At 47.7% G+C, this 21,251-nt stretch overlaps 1 protein-coding gene across 20 annotated transcripts in view; it reads right to left on the bottom strand.

Moving 5' to 3' along the window:
* The window catches only part of Kcnma1 (potassium calcium-activated channel subfamily M alpha 1), a 701,946-nt gene that overhangs the window by 494,451 nt on the left and 186,244 nt on the right, over window positions 1-21,251 (bottom strand). For all 20 annotated transcript variants that reach the window (XM_036199296.1, XM_036199299.1, XM_036199301.1 and 17 more), the window contains exon 2: window positions 5,634-5,795. In XM_036199296.1, coding sequence (XP_036055189.1) covers window positions 5,634-5,795 — 162 coding nt within the window. The remainder of the gene's footprint in view (window positions 1-5,633; window positions 5,796-21,251) is intronic.

Below are 21,251 nucleotides of genomic sequence, written 5' to 3'. Positions count from 1 at the left end.
AGTGTCTCAAGGCAATAGAGGAGAGAGCTATGGAGGAAGACACTGGGTGTCTTGGTCTTGCCTCTATCTCCACAGGCACATAAGTCCAATATTCACAAATGTCCTCTCTCCTCTCTCTCTCTCTCTCTCTCTCTCTCTCTCTCTCTCTCTCTCTCTCTCTCTCTCTCTCTCTCACACACACACACACACACACACACACACACACACACCATGTTGTTTTTAAACTAAAAACTTTTAAGAAAATATTCTTTAATTTAAAAAAAAATGAAACAAAGTCATCACTAACTCTCGTCTGTCTGGCATACTATAGCATAGTATGGCTCAGGCCTGTTTCAGAAGGGAACTCTGTCCATTCAGTCTTGCTGATTTGGGGCCAGCAAGCCTGGTCCTAAGGAGAATGACTGGGCAAAGGCCATTCTGAGACCTGGAACCTTAGGGTCAAAGAACTGATCACTTTGGTGCTGAGGCCCCGGGTGAATGGGGCTGACCACCTGTCACTTCTGGAATGGACCTCTATAGTTACCTATCTAATCCAACAGTATGAATAATTCACACTTGTGTTTTTCTTGCTCATTGTTTTATGCCTGTATGTAGCACACAGTCAGAGTTGGTAAGAAATTACCATATATCAGATGAACGTGGTGCTTTGCCAGTGAGGTCAGATGTTACAGATAATCTGGGTTACTTAGCCAATCCTTTGCCTGCTGAACCTCACCCATCATATTCCAGTCTCAAGAGCCTCACCTGTAACAACCAGACAGGTGAAGGGGGGGGGGTTCAGATGTGGAGGCCAAGCTCCTGAGCATCCATCAAGAAAAACAGATTAAAAATTGAAAAAAAGAAACTCAATAGCTGGAGTCTAATATTGGTTTGGTCCCACTGTCACAGAGAAAAACATCTGGATAGTTCCAGACAAACACAGCTTTGGGCTCAGAACAGGCATGGCAGCTTTGTCCTGCGTGCTGCTACTTCAGTGTAAAACCCATGTTTTGGGCAGAGCCAGGCTCTGCCTTCTCCTCAAAGAGCTCTGAGACAATGCACTGTGCTACAGGGATCCCTCCCTTCATGGGGATCCAGCGCCCTGGCAGGACTTTCTCCAAGGAGACCAGAGAGCAGCTGTGACACCTTGGGTAGCCCTAGGCAAAAAGGCTGGGGATGGGCCTGCTTCTATCTGTGAGGATTAAGGGTGTCTGGACTGGGGGCCTCAGACCTTGTTTGCTCAAAAACAGTAATGTTAGTTGTCACAGCCAGAGTAACGTCTGGCAGTGACTTAGAAAAGGCATTGTCCTTATCTGGGCAGTCATAATCCAGGAGGAACACTACACTTAGTGTATCAAGTCCATGTAGCTACCCAGCTGGCTTTTCTACTAACAGCTGCTTTGCTTTCTGTAGCCCAAGCAAAATCCCTCCTTGGGGCTCGATTTTTCTCAGCGGTGCAGGAGAGATGGATTCTTTGGTAAGATTAGCCTACTTCCTTATGATGAGACCCTGTGTGATGGCTAGCTCTAACTGTCAACTTGACACAACATTGAATCACCTGGCAAGAGTCTCATTGAGGGACTGTCTACCCTGGGTTGGCTTGTGGACATGTCCATAGGGGATTGACTTTATTAAATTAAATGATATGGGAAGACCTGCCCACTGTGGGCAGCACCATTCCCTAGACAGGGGTTCCTGAAATGTCTAAATGAAGAAACAGAGCCAACTGCAAAGGAGCAAACAAGTGGGCATAATATATTCATTGCCTTTCAGGTCTTGCCTGTGAATGTGACTAGTTTCCTCAAGTTCCTGTCACCTTGACTTTCCCACATGGTGGACTGTGGGGAAAAAATTATGACCTAAAATACCCCCCCAAGTTGCTTTTTGTCTGGATGTTTTATCATAGCAACAGGAATGAAACTGGAACACTGCAACTCAAGAGCTGTGTACGCTATGTGAGCGAACACAATAGCCGGGTCCAGGCCTTTCCAAACGATGACAAGGAATCAGGATGACATGGTGCCTGTAGGGCTCACAAGATACTCTCCATAATATTAGTGATGGTGCATGAGGGGTATTGAAGTGGTCTGGGGAGTACTTGGCCCTATGTACCCCAATTGTATAATATCACTCATATCCACTCCCTGACCTTTTGACCTGTTTATACTTCAGGCCTTTCCCTCTTGTGCTATCATGGGGGTAACAGCTCACTACTAAGTTGTCTCAGGATCTCCCAGCTCAGGTTTCCCCTTCTGAACAGCCACCTCCTCCCAGATGGCTATATGACAGCCAACTTAAGCACCCCATTCTCAAAACACCCTTGTCCTACAAATTTTGCCCACATTCATTACCTTGGTATTTTCAGGCCAGACAAGCTGTCACCAGCCAACCTTCCAGGCCTTCTTTGAGCCCAATGCCTTGGTGTTCTTGGCCTTCGGCCTTATTGAACAACCCTCCAGAGTCCCATAATGCACTGTTTTCTACTCCCACAGCTTGTTTTCCTTGATGACATTATTTCCTCCCTTTGGCTTTTAAGATACTAATCCACTTTTGAAAAGGGAAACTGAACAGTGGGTGTCTAGTTAGAAATCAAATGCTTTCCACTGCAGCCACTCTTTCCAGCTCACCCACCAAGAAGTCCCTTCCTCCCTCTGGTCAGACTGTGTTTGTTTCTAAACCAGCATATTGCTAAGTAACACGGGCTTTCCTTGAACTCATGATCCTCCTGCCTCAGCCTCCCAAGGCCTGGAAGGCACCACCACATTTAGCCTTTTTCTATTTTTGGTACTTGTCATTGAAGACAGGGGTCTGATGCATGCTAAGTAATAACTCTACCACTGATCAGTGTTCATGTTTATTTCCTACCTTATCAGATAAAACCTTTGGCCCAGAGCTGGTACTTGGGAACCCTCAGCTGGTTCTGATGAAGTACACTGGTGTTGACTGTAATGGCCTCAGACAGGAGCAACTATAACATTCATACCAAACCCCACCCCTCTGTGTCTGCCATGGCCACCAGAATATAGAGTCTACTGGTAAATTACCAGGTGCTGTATGAGCTCCCTGAGAGGCAGTCTCTAGAATGGGGCTGTCCCTACCCCATTTCAGACCCACGCATGTGTTCTTGAGAACAGCTAGAAGGTAAGCGACTTCCAGCAGATGTGACTGCCGCTTGCCCTGTGATATTAAAGTGCTTGCAATGGGAAAGAGAAACTGGACGTTCAGCCATGGAGAAAAACCCATTTGGGAATTCCAACTGGCAATTTCTGCTTTGTATACCAGTCTGATGGCATCTGGAGATCTATCCACTGCACGCTGCTTTCCCCTTTACTGTAGCCTGCTGTATACTTAAACTCACTCCTTAAAAGTTGAAAGTATGGCTATTGTAGATCATTCTCATGATCAAACAGAACCACAACCTTATGTGTGGAAGGCATGGCTTCACTCTTGACACACAAGCATATCCAGACCCAGAACCCAACCTCACCTGTCTCCAGGGCAACATCTATTCACATCCCTGTGTGAGAGAGCAACAGAAAGCTTACTTGGAGAATGAGAAGAGGAAACTGACATTGGTCTCCACATCCAGCAGCAAGCCACCTGCAAGTCCTCATCAGACCCTCTCCTGGTTCACAAAGGACCCAAAGGTCCCTTGTCTTCCCCCTCGTAGCAACTGACCTTGCTAGTTTCTCTGTCCTCCAAAGGGCCACCTCCATGCGCCTCTTTTGAAGTTAGTCTTCAGCTGTCACCAGCATGACCTTATGGCCTGAGTTCACAGAAGATCCCTTAGATCCCAGGGTCCTGTTCTCCTACCAGGCTATTTGGCTGGTCCCTTCAGTTTCTCAAGCATGGCATACAGTGTCTTTCCCACTCCCTCCAGAAATGTGGGAGGCATCTCTCCCAAACACTACCCATCACCTTCTTCACTGGGATTCACTTCCTCATCAAAGAAGCAGTTTCTGGGGAAAATTCCCAGCTTGATCTTTGATCCAATAGCTGATGAGGTCCCTGCTTATTCTACCTACAGGCCAAATGACTCTTGACTGTGAACCCCCACTTCAAGCCCCAAAGGGTGACCTGCACAAAACATATGCCCGAGTCATAGGGAGAAGTCATCTGAACACATCATCAGGTAACTCCTGACCCAGAGCAGACCCAAGAATGCCACCAGCCAGGGATGCAATAGTAAGGGAGACACCTAGGGTGGGTCATGGGCCTGTCAGAAGCTGGCAACGGTCCCCATCTGCCCCGTTCTTCACTATTCTTTGCACTGAAACACCAATAACACCAACAGCCTTCTGGCCCCAGAAAAGTGATGTAGCCATTACAATCCTTCCACTCACAATTTTTACCTAAACCAGGGGCTCATGAGGCCAACTGGTGAAGCCCAGCTCTCTGTTAGCAGATGAGAGAGGCAGAGTGTACCTGGGAAAGGATCAGCATGAGCTAGCCCTGACTGTGGAAGGCCTTGGTGACAGGCCCAGAAACAGGGCACCCAAGAATTCAAGAGTACGGCATGCATACACACCCAGACACACACCACATACAAACTATACCACACACACACACACACACACACACACACACACACACACACCCCACATATACAATATACCACACATACATAACACACATACTATAAACTATAACATACACACACTGTAGCACACACACTACACATATACACTCTAACATACACACTGTAACACAGACTACATACACACTATAACACACACACTGTAACACACAGACTACACATACACACTATAACACACACATACTTACACATACACTGTAACACACAGACTACACATACACATTATAATACACACACTGTAACACACAGACTACACATACACACTATAACACACACACTGTAACACACAGACTACACATACACACTATAACACACATACTTAAACATACACTTTAACACACAGACTACACATACACACTACAACACATACATATAACATACACACTATAATACACTCACCACATATACACTATAGCGCACGCACACACACACACATGCACACGCACACGCACACACATGCATGCACACATACAGGAGCTTCTCATAGTCTCCATATGAGCACTGCAGGGGCTAGTTCACATTGTGCAGGTTAAGACACTGCACCTAAGCAGGTTCTGCCAGGCCACTAGAGGACAGCAGCTTGTTCTCATTCTCTCTCTCTCTCTCTCTCTCTCTCTCTCTCTCTCTCTCTCTCTCTCTCTCTCTCCCCCTCTCTCTGAGAGAGAGGGAGAAGAGAGAAAGACTCCTAATTCTGCATTAACAAACTCTGGACACATTTCTGGTTTATGCTGCTACGCCCCATCCTTTATTCTGAGATAGTACAGGTATAGTGTGCTTATTTTCATTCATGCATGAGTACATCTGTTTTACTGACAGAGGCAGTTCAGTGCACCCCCCAAGCAGGTTGTAAATGCACGATGATGGCTCACTCTCTGTAGACAGTGCCAAACTACAGGCTTGGGTATGTGTAGAGTACTATGCTGATCTATGAGCTCAGGGGAGCACTGACCACTCATCCTACTTGGCCTCGAGAAAATTCAGAGCATCATCATCTCTCCCAAGCAACCCCCCTTTCCAGATGTAAGACCACCTCACATGGGAGGGGCTGGGGACTCACCAGGACTCTGCCAGTCAGTGTCTGGGCGGATATCATCACCCCTGCCCAGTCCTTCACAGACGTCATCCAGCCGACCTCGGCTGCCACCACCTCCTCTTTTTCATCCACTGGCTTGAGAGTACCATCTGCTTGGCTGGAGCCATTATTTATCTTCTGGGCCTCCTGGCAACAGAGAGAATCAGAGTTGAGACATAGGAGAGAACTGGATTTAAATAAGATACCCACCCATAAAGAATCAGAACCCAAAGGGGTTTCCAACGAGGGAATGTAACTTAAAGATAGTGGTGGGGGATGAGAGATAGTTATGGATTATATTTTCTTTAATTTTGTTTTTTTTTTTAAATCAAGTTGTAGAGGTTGCTTAGTGGGTAAAGCACTTGCCATGCAGCTCTGGGGACCTGAGCTTAAAGTCCTCAAATCTTTGTTAAAGGGGGGCACAGTAGAGTACATCTGTAACTTCAACACTCTTACAGAGAGATGGAAGGTGGAGACAGGAGGACCTCCACAAACTCACAGGTCAACTAGTGTGGCAAGATACACAATAGAGACCAGCAAAAGGGGAATCTTGTCTCAAACAAGGTGGACAGATAGGACCCAAGGTGGTCCTCTGGCCTCCAAAGGCATGCTATGGCACGCAAAGAATCCTTTTTTAAATTTCCTTTTAGAATACTCTGAACAGAAAGAATGCTGGCATTATTCTCAGATCACTTTAAAGGTAATGGCACAAACCTGTCTCTGGCCACATAGGAGTTAAGAGGGGGGCACAGTCAGCACAAAACTGTCTTGGCACAAGTCATTATGCCTTCATAGCACCAACCCCACTTCCCTTTACTAATTTTCCATCTTTTTTCCCTCTGTCCATGCCATTCAAAAAGACTAACGAAGAACACACAACAGTTCTATCAATACAGACTGATGGATCAGGCATTCTATCCCCTGGCAAAACCCATTTGGGCCAGGGACAATCAAATGACTCTGCCAAGCCAATAAGGCTCAAGTGTGGTACATCTGCTGAAACAGCTGCCCAAAGCCCAGCTCTTTGAGTTACAAGAGACAATAAATTCCCCCTTCAGAATTTGAAATATTCTTGAAGAAAGGAAGTTTCAGAGATCCAAACCCTACATGAAGCTGTAAATGATACACCTTTGCCCACAATGTGCCCTGAGCCTAGGATGCTCCCATCCTCTGCTGCCCAAGGCTTGCTTCTGCTTCTGTCTCCTTACCCATGCACTCTCAACTTCCCAATAAAGTCTTTCTCACTACCCTCTGAAAATGCCAACTCTTTTTTTCCATGCCAACTGTTTTGCTTTACTGTTTTCCATAGCATTTAAACTCTCTAATAGATGCTATAATTCACTTACTCATTCCATTTCCCAACCCAATCCAACACTGCAGTCAGTCCTGATACCTAACACTGTCTAAAGCACAAAGCTAGTACACTAAACATAAATGAAGTTACCATGGTGGCACACTCCTATAATCACAGGAGGCAGAGACAAGAGGATCGCCCACAAGTTCAAAGCCAGCCTGGACCACAGAGTCCTAACAGACAACAACAATAACAACAACAACAAAGCAATCAAAATTTTGAATGAATGATGACAAAGAATTCTGAGTATCTGTTCATTGTCACCTCCAGAGCTTGGGTTTGGGATACCAGATAAAATATAGGATGCTCAGCCAAATTTGAATTTTAGGTAAACAAATATCTTTATAAATATGTCCAAAAATGCATGGCTTATACATATACTAAAGACTCATCATTCATCTAAATCAAATTTAACTAGACCCATACTCAAACGCCCACTGAGATCATTAGTGCAAGTGGAGATGGAAAAAGACATCAGTAAATTATACTCATCACTTATAATCTTGGTATTAATTTCCAAAGAGAAAAACACTGGGGATCATTGTGCTTTGGTCCAAAGTGGGACTGTGACGGGGGAACCAAATCAGAAGTGGAAACCTCCTGCAAGGAACAAGGTGGGCCCAGTGAGGCCAGGGAAGCGGGGAGACTGGAAGAGTAGGTTTGGAAAGGTGTCTGATGCCTGCTCTTCTCCTGCTGGCTGACCCTGGCTCAGGCAGAGTGTGACTGAGAAGCTGGGCTGTAGGACTGGATGTCTATGGTATTTTACTCCCCGGTGTTTTAAGCTGCAGGAGCTGGAACAACCCCAGTGGGAGCCTGGGACTGGGAGGCCTTGGGCCACCTGCTGATTTGTGTGACATCTACCTCTCAAACATACCAGGCTAGTCTCATTGGCCGGCTAGCTCTGGTCCTGGTGCTGAGACTCAAAGGATGGGTCTTCAGGAGGATAGGGAGGATGTCATCCTTGGCAGCCGTGGTAACCACGGTGCATATTCAAAACAGAAATCTAGCCCTCCCACCACTTCAAGGGCTGCCCTGTGAGATCGGGGTAATATTGCCTGCTCCCCAGAACTAAACAGTGTCCAATGGCACATAACACAGACTCAGTTACTGAGTCCCAAAATGCCTATCCCTAACTTACATCTGACATTGGCTCTGAATGCAGTGGTTCTCAGTCTCGAGCCAGTACCGAAATCAAAAAGCACAAGGTTCATTCAGCTACTCAGGGTACCAGATCCACTCCAGAAGCTGTAGTTTTTATCTAAAGATCATATGTGAGGTCAACTTAGGCACAGGCCTTGCCCATCCAAAATAGATCACAGACCTTAACTCCAGCACTTTCTTGGAACCTTCAGCCAAACTCACCTGCTACTTTCAGAACTGGCCACAGAATGGTGAGGGCTGAAGGAAACATGCTTTCAAACCAACATTCTTGTGTTTGCTTCTGTTTACTTGTTTTTGAGACAGGGTCTCCAGTAGCTTCAAGTGCCTCAAACTAGGTATGCAGACAGGGATGACCTTGAACTTCTAAGCACTCCTGCCTCTGACTCTGGAGTGTTGATGGTATAAGCATACACTACCACTTCCAGTTTATACCCTACAAGAAATCAAACCCAGGACTTTGGGCTTGCTAGGCAAGCATACTACCAACTGAGCTACACATAACACCAGCCAACTGGGCTCTGGCCACCTGGAGGGCCAATTTCCTGCTGTTTGAGCCTGCTGTCTCAAAGGACAGACATTTTTCAGCATGGAAAAGGCCCAGAGGCAGGAGTCCCCTGCAGCCACCATGGTTTTAATGCATCTATAATTCACAGTATAAGAGGTATACGGCGCATAGCATGCTATTTCTCCAACCCTCTTACCTATTGTTTTTCAAGGCATTCATTATTTTAATTGCTTTATGATAGGCACGGAAAAACACAAACTAACAGGAGATAATGCCCTTATTATTTGCTTATACTCGATGTTGTGAGCTTAATTACCACATGTGGGAGGCAGGACTGGGGGAGGAGCCACAGAAGCAGGGAGCTACATCAAGCCCTGTGCCAGCCTGCCAGGTTAGCTGGGGGTTTCTGTGCCTGGAAAGCAAAGTCCTGCTCCCCTCCACTAATGCTGTAACTCCACATACCAGGGGAAAGGGGGTGGGACTGAAAGGGTTAAGTGGTCCTGCTGGGGGCATGCAGGAGGTGAGAGGTGTTGAGTTAGACTGAACTTCTTATAACAGCAATAGTCCCCATTTATGAAGCCAGAACTGGGTTTAAACAATTAGGAAGTAAACATCTTCGTATATCCTCCTTTCTTATGCTCCATAAGAAATCCAGCAGGTAAGTAGAATTTCACAGGCCATTTTATAGATCCAGTAACGAAAGCAGGCATCACCTGAGACAGCAGAGAGCCCACTAGGACTCTGGTGCACTCTTGGGGGTCATGTTGACTCAGAGCATCTGCCTTCTCTGTGCAGAGTAGAGAGAGGCTCCCCTCTCCAGGAAGGTATGAGACGCGGTGCTTCATGTGGTGCTCAGTTAAAACCACGATGGTCACAGCTGCTTCCACTGTAGTTCCTGCCTCTGGGCCCTTGGAAGGCCACCAGTCCAAAGTGAGCCTCCATAACGTGACAGCAGAGCAGAAAACAAGGGTGACTTCTGCATGGTATCATCCTCTGGCTAGGCAGGTGGCTCTGGGGACCAGCAAGACTGTAGGACCCCATCCAGGACAGCTAGGGAGGCATTACCACACTAGTTAGGTCAAACCAAGTGTTCTCTTAGATGCACCCTGACCTGAGGCTCCATTGGACCAACTGCTCCCTTCCAAGTCAGACAGACAGGGTCAGAGCAAGGCAGTTTCCAGGTCCTGGGACTACATCCTTCCTCTTATATTCGATGGCACTGTCTCAGGGGGAAGATACACTTCCTGAATGGCAAAACATCTGTCCAGTTAGCCCACTTCCCTCAGAGGACTCTACCACTGCCCAGAGAGGGTGACCTTGGTGTTGGCCAGGAAATTACTGTATGACCCTCTCCTTGACCCCCAAGGGAGGCACTTACTTACTGCAGACTTCACACTACACTGCCCCAGCCTCAGGAGGACTGAATAAAAAACAAACACATAGAAACAGAGACAAGATGTTTGGGGGAAGAGAGAGGACCACACAGAAGAGGAAAAGAAACAAGTCCCCGTGTCCACCCTGGGAGGATTCCTGAATGAAGAGGCACTCAGCTACCTTTTGCAGGCCCCTGAGTCCCGTCTTCCCCTGGCCCTGCCCGGCCCCCTTGGCCAGGCACAGCTGTATGCTGGGCTTACATCTAGCCTTCGTGCTAACCTCTGAGGTCAGAGAAAGTTTCTGAGCCAGGAGGTATGCATAGGAAGCTGGGAGACACTGGACAGCAGAATGGCCTCAGTCCCCTCCCACTCCATACCCTACTGGGCAATGGCCTTTCCTACCTTCTCCTTATTCCTTTTAGTGCTGTTCCCACCATGACGCCCCACTGGCATGGATACAGATGGACCCATCTCTTTTACGTTACCTGTGGCCAATGGCCTGACTGGACCCCAGTCACTGGTGGTCTGCATACAGACCATTGGCTGGGGATTTGAGCATTGTTACCAAACAGCACTGTAACTTGAGAAGGTACCTCAGAATGTTAAGCAGAATAAGCCAGACTCAGAAAAACATATACCACATTTTCTGTCATGTATGGAATCTAGATTTGAATACACACACGCACAGAGAGAGAGAGAGAGAGAGAGAGAGAGAGAGAGAGAGAGAGAGGGAGGGAGGGAGGGAGGGAGGGAGGGAGGGAGGGAGGAAGGAAGGAAGGAAGGAAGGAAGGAAGGAAGGAAGGAAGGAAGGAAGGAAGGAAGGGGTTTGGCAACTTCTTAGGCTCCTGCCCCTCTCCCAGGACATACAGATGTGAAACAGAGGATGGTGAAGCAGACCACATGGCCCTCTTACCCAGGCCAGTCCAACAAGGTCCCCAATGCACAGATTCACAACAAGGAGCTTTGAGAAACCAGATGCGGCAGTCCAAGATCAGTGCTTTTGGGTGGCCGTAGGTAAATCATTTCACATCCCCAAACCCTTGCGTGCTTCTCTGTAAATGCTGAGCCCCACCTGTCCCTCCTGCAGAGGCCTCGGTCACACAGAGCAGAGCACTCCCCCAAACACTACTGTTCCATAAGGAGGACAGTGAGGCACCCTTATCCCCCAGTACTGGTGAGAAAAGGAGGAGCCTCACACCCCAGAGCCAACAGCCTTTGAGAGCACAGGCTGGACCACTTCACTCTGCCCTGCTGCAGAATGCACAATCCTTTCTTTTCTTACCACAGGGACATTGCAATGACAAGTCCAGTCAGAAGCCTTGTACAGAAAAGCCTTCCAAGCTAACCCTAAGCCCTCTCCTCCCTTGCCTGGTCAGGCTCCCTCCCCGACCAGGACATGCACACAGACATATGTTGGCACAGCCAGAGGCCAAGGTCACCTTAGGTGCCACACCTCGGCACGTACGCCGAGGTGGGGAGCCAGCTGGTCCAAGTGACTGAAGAGGACCACCCTGGGAGCTGCAAGCCTGGAATGGGTTTAACGACACCTCAGGCTTTGCTTACTGGTTCCCCATCCCCTGCCTGAAGAGTCATTTAGGGAATGGCCATCTGGAAAAGAGAATACAGTTTTTTTAAAAAACTCATCTCACTGCCACTGTGCCCAACACCCTTCTGAAGTTGCCCTTTCCTCTCTGAAGACAACCAGCCCTCACACTGTCCCACTCACCCAATCTCTTTCCTCCTAAGTCTCATCAGAGTGTCTGAAACCCATTCCTGTCACTGCAGCCGCACTGGATTCCTTGTGCCACCAGGCTACCCTGATTTAGAGGCTACTGCCGTTGGCTGCTCCCTCGGCACCCCAGTATCCACACACCACTCTCCTGGGTGCTGGTTCAGATCCTCATCTGATCCCTGAACCCTTTTCTGATCATGGTGCTGGAAATATCCCGGTTCAGGTAGGATTTTCATGACCACCTGGAAACCTATGTACTTGGAATCACTGTCGTGACGCTCCACACAGTAGACCCCTGTCAGTTTGACAACTTAAACACTGCAGGTTCCAGTAAGTACAAATCCATTTTCATGGAGTGTGTTGGGGGGGGGGGGAGCTAGGAAGGAGGAGGAAGAGGGAAGGAGGAGAGAGGGGAGGGGAGGGAAGGAAAGGGAGAGAGAAGAAAAGGGGGAGAGAGAAGAAAAGGGAAAGAGGGAGGAAAGAGAATGGGAAGGAAGAGGGTAGCATGGGGGAAGGAAGGAAAGGAAGATCCCAAGGGGAAGAGGTAGGTGAGGGAAGGAGGAGGGGGCAGGGAAGAGAGCTGCAGCAAATGAAAGCCAGTTCTTGGCAGGCACAGGATCGAGATAATATTAGTAAAGAACACAGTAATGATAATGACACAGGCTGCCATTATGAGCATGATCACAGCAGTCCTATGAGGTAGGTGCTAATGTCCTCATTGAACAGCTACAGGTCTAAGCAGCTGGCCCAAGAAGACACTGTCAGAATTTAAACCCCACTGCCTGACAGCATAAAGGGGGGGGGGGGGGGAGGGGGGATGGGACAACACAAATCTGTCTGGCCAGGGCAGCTGGAGAAAGGAATTAAAATGTGGGTAACTGACACCGCCAAGGTCCGTCATCATTATGAGTGTGTTTTGCACCCACTTCTGGGACTGCACATACTGCCGGGACCTTCTCAAGGTCCTTATACCTCAGGAGGTTGGTGAACTCAAGGTCAGAAGAATGCCATCCTTTGTCCTCCAAGAACCACTACAAAACCACAAACCCGACTTCAAGAAGCCAGATGTTGAAGTGGAAATGAACATGGGCGCTGACAGGCTGGGCAGCCCTCCTGCTGAGGGTCAAGGCTCTCCGTGCAGGAAAAGGTCTGACTTTATCCCTTGTCCTTCACATCCACAGAGGCTTAGCTGCGTTCTGCCCAGGGCTTTGGTGTGTAGGCCTTTCTCTGCCTGGGTCCTATAAACCCTGAGGTACCTGGGTGAGGTGATCTGAAGGAGAACCAGTTCACCTTTTCCCTGGAGGCCATCCAAGGGGCTAGATGCAGCTCCCATCCTGGGGAACCTTAAGCTGGAGCCCTTACTTGGGTCCTTAGGACCAAGAGACAGAGTAGATGTTCTACTCCAGAGCACCCTTGTAGAAAGCAGGACCAGGAAACTTCTTCAATCTCTTGTGCCTCATTTTCAGGCTCTGCTCTTAGTTTATTGTCTCATCTGCCTATTGTTCCCAGCCATGCCCCTGCCTTCCTCTGACCCCTCCCCGTCTGTCAAGTTGAGCCAGGAACTTGTACACAGATGCCCTCAGCTGGACGTACAGTTCAAAGACCTTCTGTCCTGCCAGAGGAACAGTGACAGTTGGTGGAACTGGACCTGACCTTGGGAGGCCCATGTGGCCGTGCCAGCCTGGGTGGTTTCTCTGAAGGGAGTCCTTACCTGGGTAGCAAGAAGTAGTAAGTCAAAGCCACAGTTCTTTGACCTAGGAAGCACAGTCTCTGTGAGGAACCACTGAGGACCATGCGGGGAGGCAGGCCCAGACTCTGTGACAATCTGATCACAATGTTTGAGTGGTTCACATCATCGAGGCTCTGTACCACCTACACCTCAGTGAATACAGTCTCAGGGGACGGGGTGAGTCTGAAATGTCCACACACCCATTTCAGCTTTATTGCATGAGAATGACCATGACATTGTGAAATAGTCTGAAAACACTGAAATCCCACAACTCAAAATATCACCCAAGGGTGAGCGCTTCTGTGCCTCTATGCAAACCATCATCCTGGTGCTGATCCCCTAGGGTTCCCCAGGCCTACAAGTAGAACTGTCCTCCTTTCATGCCCACCCCACTGCCAGTAACGGAAGAGGAAGCCCACCCCAGTCTCTCACACATCCTGGGCGGTAGGACAGCAGACCGTGGGCATTTCCCCAGGTACCAGTAATCCTGCATATTAGGGCATTAGGCAGATTACCGAAAGCAGCTCAAAGCAAGTAAAGCATAATGTGGGCACCGCCAGCTGGGGTGCTCATGGCCAGAGTTCTATGAATGGACGGCTGAGAGGAGGTGGTCACTGGACACTCCAGAAGAGAACTAGGGCAGAGGAGTCCTCAGGTCCCAGCCAGAGCTGGTGAGGGAGGGCAACAGAGCTCATTTCCTGCCCTTGGGAAGTCCAGTTATGCATCCTTTCCCTGGCTACTCAGAATATCCTGCATATCTAATGGCTGCACAAAACCCCACCACCATAGATCCCGGGGACCCTGTATGAGGCCATCCTTTCATGGTCAGCTGGGAGTCTCCCTAACTATTGGACCACAACTCCATGGATGGGACACCCTGTTCAAAGATTTGACCCACAGAGGCTTAAAAACAAGCTCAGATGAAGCCTATTGTTCAGGAGTTAGAAGACTACCGGGTGTACCAGGTATCCCTGCCATGGTTCTTGTGCTTCAGGCCAAGTCAGCCATTGCTCTCCAGGTGTATCAGATGCATTCTTTCTCCAAAACACCTGTGTGCTCTGTGTGAACAATTGTACTTCAGGAGTCTTTGTGGTGGAAAAAAAAAAAGGTGACAGAGAAAGGCCAAGTGACCTTTAACAAAAGCTCACCATCACTACACCTCACATTCTCGTGTCTCAGAATCAAAGGAGCCGTGTAAACGGGCCCCAAGGGTCTTGTCTGGGTCTTAACCACCTTGACCTCATAGCTTGGACTACGGATCCCTCACTGCATTTGTTCCTGGCTCAGCTCAGCCCACTGCCTGTCATTTCCCTAACTGGAGGACATGAGAAGGGGGGTAGCGATCCTTCCAGCTCTTCACAGAGTGCTCTCTAAGCTGCTCCTAAGGAGCATGGGGTAGCTGGCCCTCACAAAGTTCTGGGTCACCTCTACACTCAATAACAGGCCAAGCTCTCTACTTGATTATTTTGCATCAATGTGCAAGCCCATTCTCACAAGTAGCCAAACTGAGCTTTAAATCTGATCTGGTCTAAGTGTAGAGGCCAGGTTTTTCTTTCTATTTCATGATACTCAGATAGACACAATGTGCCAAAAAAAATCAGATAGGTGTCCTCTGCAAGAGGCTGTTTGTCAGTACTACTGACATGATTGTCATATATTTGGCAGCTTCTAAGACACAACATTGTATGAACACCTAAATTAGGTTATAGTCAGACATGTATGAAAAGGGATTTGGAGAAATGTCCTAGGAAAGGGGCTCCAGGCTAACCCATGAAATATTAGACATGTTCTCAAACAGTATCATTTCCAACTTCCAATTAATAGGTCATCCCTCAAGCTTTAGTGGCAAATACATGTATCCTTGAGGAATTATGATGACTGGATCCTTTGACTAGTTTAATATTGGGGAGAAAAAGTAACAGCTTAGAGCCTGCTGTTGGGGCCTTGGAAATATGGACTAGATTAATAGATATCTATGACTCCTGGGTAAGGATATCCTTGGGCAAGTCCAAGGCAGCTAGCTAACCTGCAAGGATCCAGACACAGAAATGCCAGTCTGTAGGGCAACCCCATGGCCCACCCTCAGCATCAACCAGATAGAAAGTAGCTCCACACTGGCTAAACAAGAGACCATTGGAGAGCCTCAGTTGGAAGACAAGCTCATGTGGCTAATCACAGCAGGCCGGTCTGAAGCAGGGCCAGAGGTTCAGCTGGATTAGTAATGGAGACAACTGTCTGCATGCACTGTGCTGTCTCTGTGAATGCTAGTACCAACACCACACACGAGACTCTACTCATCCCATATTAAAGATAAGCAGTTGAGGTATCAGGCAGGTCCCCATGCAGCAGAGTGGCCTTACAAAGCTGCCAGAAGCTCATATCCCACAAACCCCCTCTCCTTACTGAAAAAGATGAAAATGATTCTCAGAGTCACAATGCTGTACAGAGAGAGCTACCTGGGACCTTGGAACATGTATGATCTTTAGGAATGAGAAGCTGAACATCATAGGAGCTACTGACTTGAAAAACAAGGCAATCATAAGAGACTACTGTAGAGTCCCCACAAATGAAAAATGGCTGGAAGAGGTATGAGACAGCCAGGCCATTTTGTCAGAGTTGCAAAAGTCCTGATCCGTGGGTCCACTTTACTGAACTGTGCAACCTTGATGGAGTTATTTCACATAATCCTAGCCTTGGTTCCTTTAGTGGCAAACCAGGATTAAAAATACTTACTTCCTCAGATAGTACCTGTGAGGATCACCATAGTGATGCTAACAATAAGATGAGAAGTTGGCAAATAGCAATTCAAAACACTCTCTCAGTGCCAGATAATGCACTTGTATGACACCAGGAGGTTAGAATCTATTAAGTTGCAAGTAGCAAACCTGATCTTTGTCCAGTTCACCAAAGCAGAAGCAAGACTGGGTCAGGAACAAGAGTATGAACTGGGACCCACAGGAAATCTCAGGAAAGATATCAGGGACCTTTGTGTCCAGGCCAAATTAATTTTCTTGACTCAAGTAGGGAGAGGAAAGACAAAACGTGAAAACATGGGTGTGGATATGGGTGCAGGCTAGTATTTATCAATTTGACAGGATCTAGAAAGACCTTGGGGACAAAGCCCTGGGCCCACCTTTGAGAAATTATTTGGATTAGGTAATTGAGGGGGGAAGACCTACCCTCTATGTAAGCAGCATAATCCCACGGGGCCTGGAGTCCTAGCTCTTGTAACAAGAAAGCTGGCTGAGCAGCGGGATTCATGTCTCTCCCTGCTTCCTCCCTGCATATGTAACATGACGAGCTGTTTCACATACCTGCTGCCGTGACACCCATCTGATGGGTTGTCCCTTGGAACTGTGAGCCAGAACAAGCCTCTCCTTCCTTAAGCTGATTTTGGTGGATATTTTGTCTTGGGAACAAGGCGAGTAAAATAATAGAGGGACCAATTGAAAGCCCTGAGGAATGGGGGCCACTTATAAGAGTTAAATGGATCTGTTTCAGAGCCTGGAGAGATGGGTCAGTGATTAAGAGCACTGGCTGTTCTTCCAGAGGACCTGGGTTCAATTCTCAGCACTCAGATGGCAGTTCACAACTGTCTGTAACTCTAGTTACAGGGGAATCCATCACCATACAGGCAAAACAATAATGCCCATAAAATAAATTATTTTTAAAAATGGGTCTGTTCAGTGGGTCAGAAAGGCCACAGCCTCCTCATGTCCTACCTTCTCTTAGCTCTAAGACAACTAGCCACCCAGCCTCCAGAGCAAAGTCACAGAGAGGGACAGGGAAAGGGTCAAGGTTGAGAAAAGGAAGAGAAGGAAGTAAGCCCAGTGATAGCACTGAGATGAAGATACTCGGGCCTAAATGGGACCTCATGCTGCACAGTTGGTCTGGCAGGTTAGCTCATAGATGCTCTGGCTCCACAGGAGCCACACTGTCCGGGAATGCTATCTGGAATGAAGAGGCCAGCATAACTAAATGTAGAGAGCTGGAGAAAGACAGCTGATGCTCTCTCCAGGGAAGAGCTGTCCTTTTCTCTGACATTATGCCATCACTTCTTTGTTGGGTATTAACATACCCTTTGAATAAAATGACAATGATGGTAGAGCTGACATTTGACAGTTTCTTTGTTAGGCCTCTGCTTGTCAAAATAAGAAGTTGGCAACCTTGTGAAATGGTCTCAGCGTTTTAAAGTTTAATTGACTCTCCCAGCAGAAGTCTAGGCAGCACTTACATAGTCCACACTCTCATTCTACAGATGGGCAAATGAAGGCACCCAGATGTCACACTCAAGAAGGCCAGGTCTCCTACATGGAGCTCAGGATGTGTTTGTCACCTGTCATGACCAGAAAAGTCAGAACCTAAGAAACAAATTCTTGGGCCTTGGAGTGTGGAAATGTCAGTGATCCTTGTCCACAGGGTAGAAGAAAAAGATCACATTTCCAGAGCTTATAGCAATGATACTCAACCTCCCCAATGCTGAGACCCTTTAATACAGTTCCTCACGTTGTGGTGACCCCCAACCATAAAATTATTTTCACTGCTACTTCATAACTATAATTTTACAATTGTTATGAATCATAATGTAAATATGTAATCTGTTGGCTTAGAACCACTCCACAGGTCCCTCAGTTTCCATGTGCCCTTGTTATTACTATTACAGGAAATGTAGAGCAAAGACAACCTCCCTGAAAACACTACAGTTGTCTCTGTAGCCCCCTGCCATCATTGGAGAGGCACCAGTGGTAGAGCATTTACCAGCTCACTGTAAGCAGGGTGAATGACAAGGGGGGGACTCCCCTACATATAGGAAGAACACAGAGAAAATGATGAGTAACCCACAAACAATCTAAGTTACTGCCCAGCGTCCAAAGTGACACAGAGCCTTCCACTGTAATGGGTAGCCATCCCAGCTTTGACCTGGAAGTATCACCCCCATTGAGGCTTTGGTAACTGTCACACATACAAGGCGGAGTCTAGAGAGAATCCTGAAGACCCAAGATCTCGATGGGCTGGCTCTCTTGGTTGCTGGACACTGGACGCTGGAGGTAGACCGAGCAGAGTTCTCCAGAGAACACTTCTGGACTGCGCTTCACCTTTCCCAGACCCTATTACCTATCCCTTCACTTGTAAATTACCCCACAAAATAAACCTCCCTTTTAACTACGTGGAGTTGCCTTAATGCTTAATTACTTCCACCCATTTGCTACTTGCTCTGGACCTTGCAGTTAGTTCCTGGCAATACCTTCTTCACACTGTGTTTGTTCCCTGCCAATCACATGCTACAAAAGCTCTGTGAGGGTTAGCTAGGGTTCTTATCTAATCTGTGTGAGCTACATCATTAGGCTCCTGAGCCGGGCCCCTGGCACACAGTGGGCTCTTTATGTCATGCTAAGAGAAGACTGACTATACCCTGCGTTTTGTTCTGTTCTTGTTTGCCCTCTTCGCTCATATTGTTTGGAATCTCAAAACCCTGCCAAGGGTGCCCTGTCCAAAGCTCAGAACTGGAAGTATTCAAGGCCCAGCCTCCAGTTCCAGCCTGGTTGCTGCCCTCCCCATCTCCATGCTGAACTGCTCTAAGATGACTAGACTGGTCTACCTGACTGCAACACTTTAGTGTGGCCATTCCTCTCCTGGGATGCCCTCTCTCTATTCTCCACATCTTCATCCTTCCTGATCAAATCCTGGAGACCCAGGAAAGGCCTTCCCCACAGATCCATCTCTCTCTAGCTCCCCCTGCCTTCCTCCACCTTTCCTCAAGTGTCCCAATCTTCTCTGGTATCTTAATACTGGACAGGGCTAGAAGATCCTGTTTTCATGCCCACATGTTGTAATGTTCCAATCCTGGAAGCTCCTTGAGATAGAGCACACATGTGCACACACACACACACACACACACACACATACACGGGTATGTTTGTGGCACATGTACATGGTTATGACGGTTGCCCAACATGCAGAGGTCTACAGTGTCTTTCTCTATCACTTTCTGCCATAAACTCTTCAAACAGGGTCTCTTGCTGAAGTGTACATCACCTTTTCCAAAGAGACTGCCTGGCCAAGAAGCTCCCAGGATACACTTGTCTCCACCCACTAGCACAAGGGTTAAAGGCACACACAGCCATGCCATGTTTTCACACAGGTGCCAGGGATTCCAACTCAGGCCTCCACGCTTGTACAGCAACCACTCTTACCCAATGAACCATCTTCCTAGCTTTTTCTTTTTTTATAGACCCAAAGTATCCAGTATGTGGCAAAACAATGAAAAGCCATGCATTGATTAAGTTAGAACCCCCACTCTATAGACACTGGAAACACAAGCACAGTCTCCATCCGTTAACAGTTAGCTAATTCCGGCCAGCCTCCAGGATTCCCGCCTTAACTGTTATTCCTCTGCAACTGTATTGTCAAATGCAGACCCTACTCCAGGCACAATCGGATGGCACAGGGCCTCTGAGAGACACATGCTTCACCAGGCACATCCATCACAACAAGATGAATGTCCTTGTTTACAAAAGGAGTCATCCCGTCCCAGAAAATTTTCCATTGTGATTTAGGACCTAGGCAAGAATGAGCATACAGAGCTCACCAACCAAGTCGTTGTCTGCCTTTCCCATTGGCTGAACTCGGATGGGGTCTGGCTGGAGGTCAGAAAGCTGTTATAATTTGGCCATTGGTCTGCCTTTCTAGACATGAAACATGACCTCCATTTGGGAAACTAAGGTCTAGCAGGACAGAGAGACCAGATGAAACAGAAAGATGGCCCAGGCATACAGGTGGCAGTTAGTATCTACTGCCCCAAGCCATCCAAAATTCAGCCCAGCCACATGCTGGCAGGGGTCATCAGCCATCCCAGACCATGAGTCCTCACACACTGTAAGTGAATCTAGGTTTCCAGCTCAGCAGCCAAACAGGAGACTCTGGTGTTAATATGAAATTTAACAACTATTTAACAGGCAGGGGTGAGGCAATAGGACTTTCACTTATATGGGGTTCAGAGAATGTCTGTTCCTTCTAGAAGACCTGTAATGAGACTAAGAATATCCTACAAAACCTAAGCAGTCTTGTGTCAGTCCCAGGCCCATCGAGCTCCTCCGTGGAGCCTGGGACCCCTCCAAGTCTGGACACAGAAAGAGGCTAGGCAGCTGTGAGAATGTCCTTTCTCTAGGAAGGCTTTTCCAAAATTATATCAGGTTTCCTTCTAACGCAGCTTGCCTAACATGGTTGAGGAATGTCTTAGAAACTGATGTGATTCAGTCTGGCTTTGGATGAAGTTTTCCACCCAGACAGAACAAACTGAGTGTCTGAGAGCATAGGCTTGTAACACTGGGGGCATTCAAATGCTTTCCTAGTCTCCAGTCCTTGGTCATGAAGACATGCTTGCAAGTGGCAGGTCCAGCCCTTGGAGGAAGCCAGGTAGAGAAAATGGGTTAAGAGGAAGTCTTATCCCACACACTTGCAGACAGGGGCCTCCTCCCACCAGCCTCCCTGCATCCCTTTCATTTTGAGACTCTGTGGATCTGGCTGCAGTACACCCATTATAAACAGTCCAAGTTGGTACCCAAGCCCTAAAATGGAGCACATCCACCTTGCAAGACAGTGAAGAACCATCTAGATTTCTCTCCCTGTGGAAGCTGTTTCTCCGATGAGACTCACTCAGTGCCTTCTACAAATATAGGCTCTACCCCTCCACCACTGCTGGAAATGTAGTCTCCACACCATCTGTAACCTGATTGGCTAGCTAATCAG

This window comes from Onychomys torridus, chromosome 9, assembly GCF_903995425.1.
Source record: "Onychomys torridus chromosome 9, mOncTor1.1, whole genome shotgun sequence".
NCBI lineage: Eukaryota > Metazoa > Chordata > Mammalia > Rodentia > Cricetidae > Onychomys > Onychomys torridus.
The sequence above is the reverse complement of the archived record's forward strand: the minus strand, read 5'-3'. Positions and strand labels throughout refer to the sequence as shown.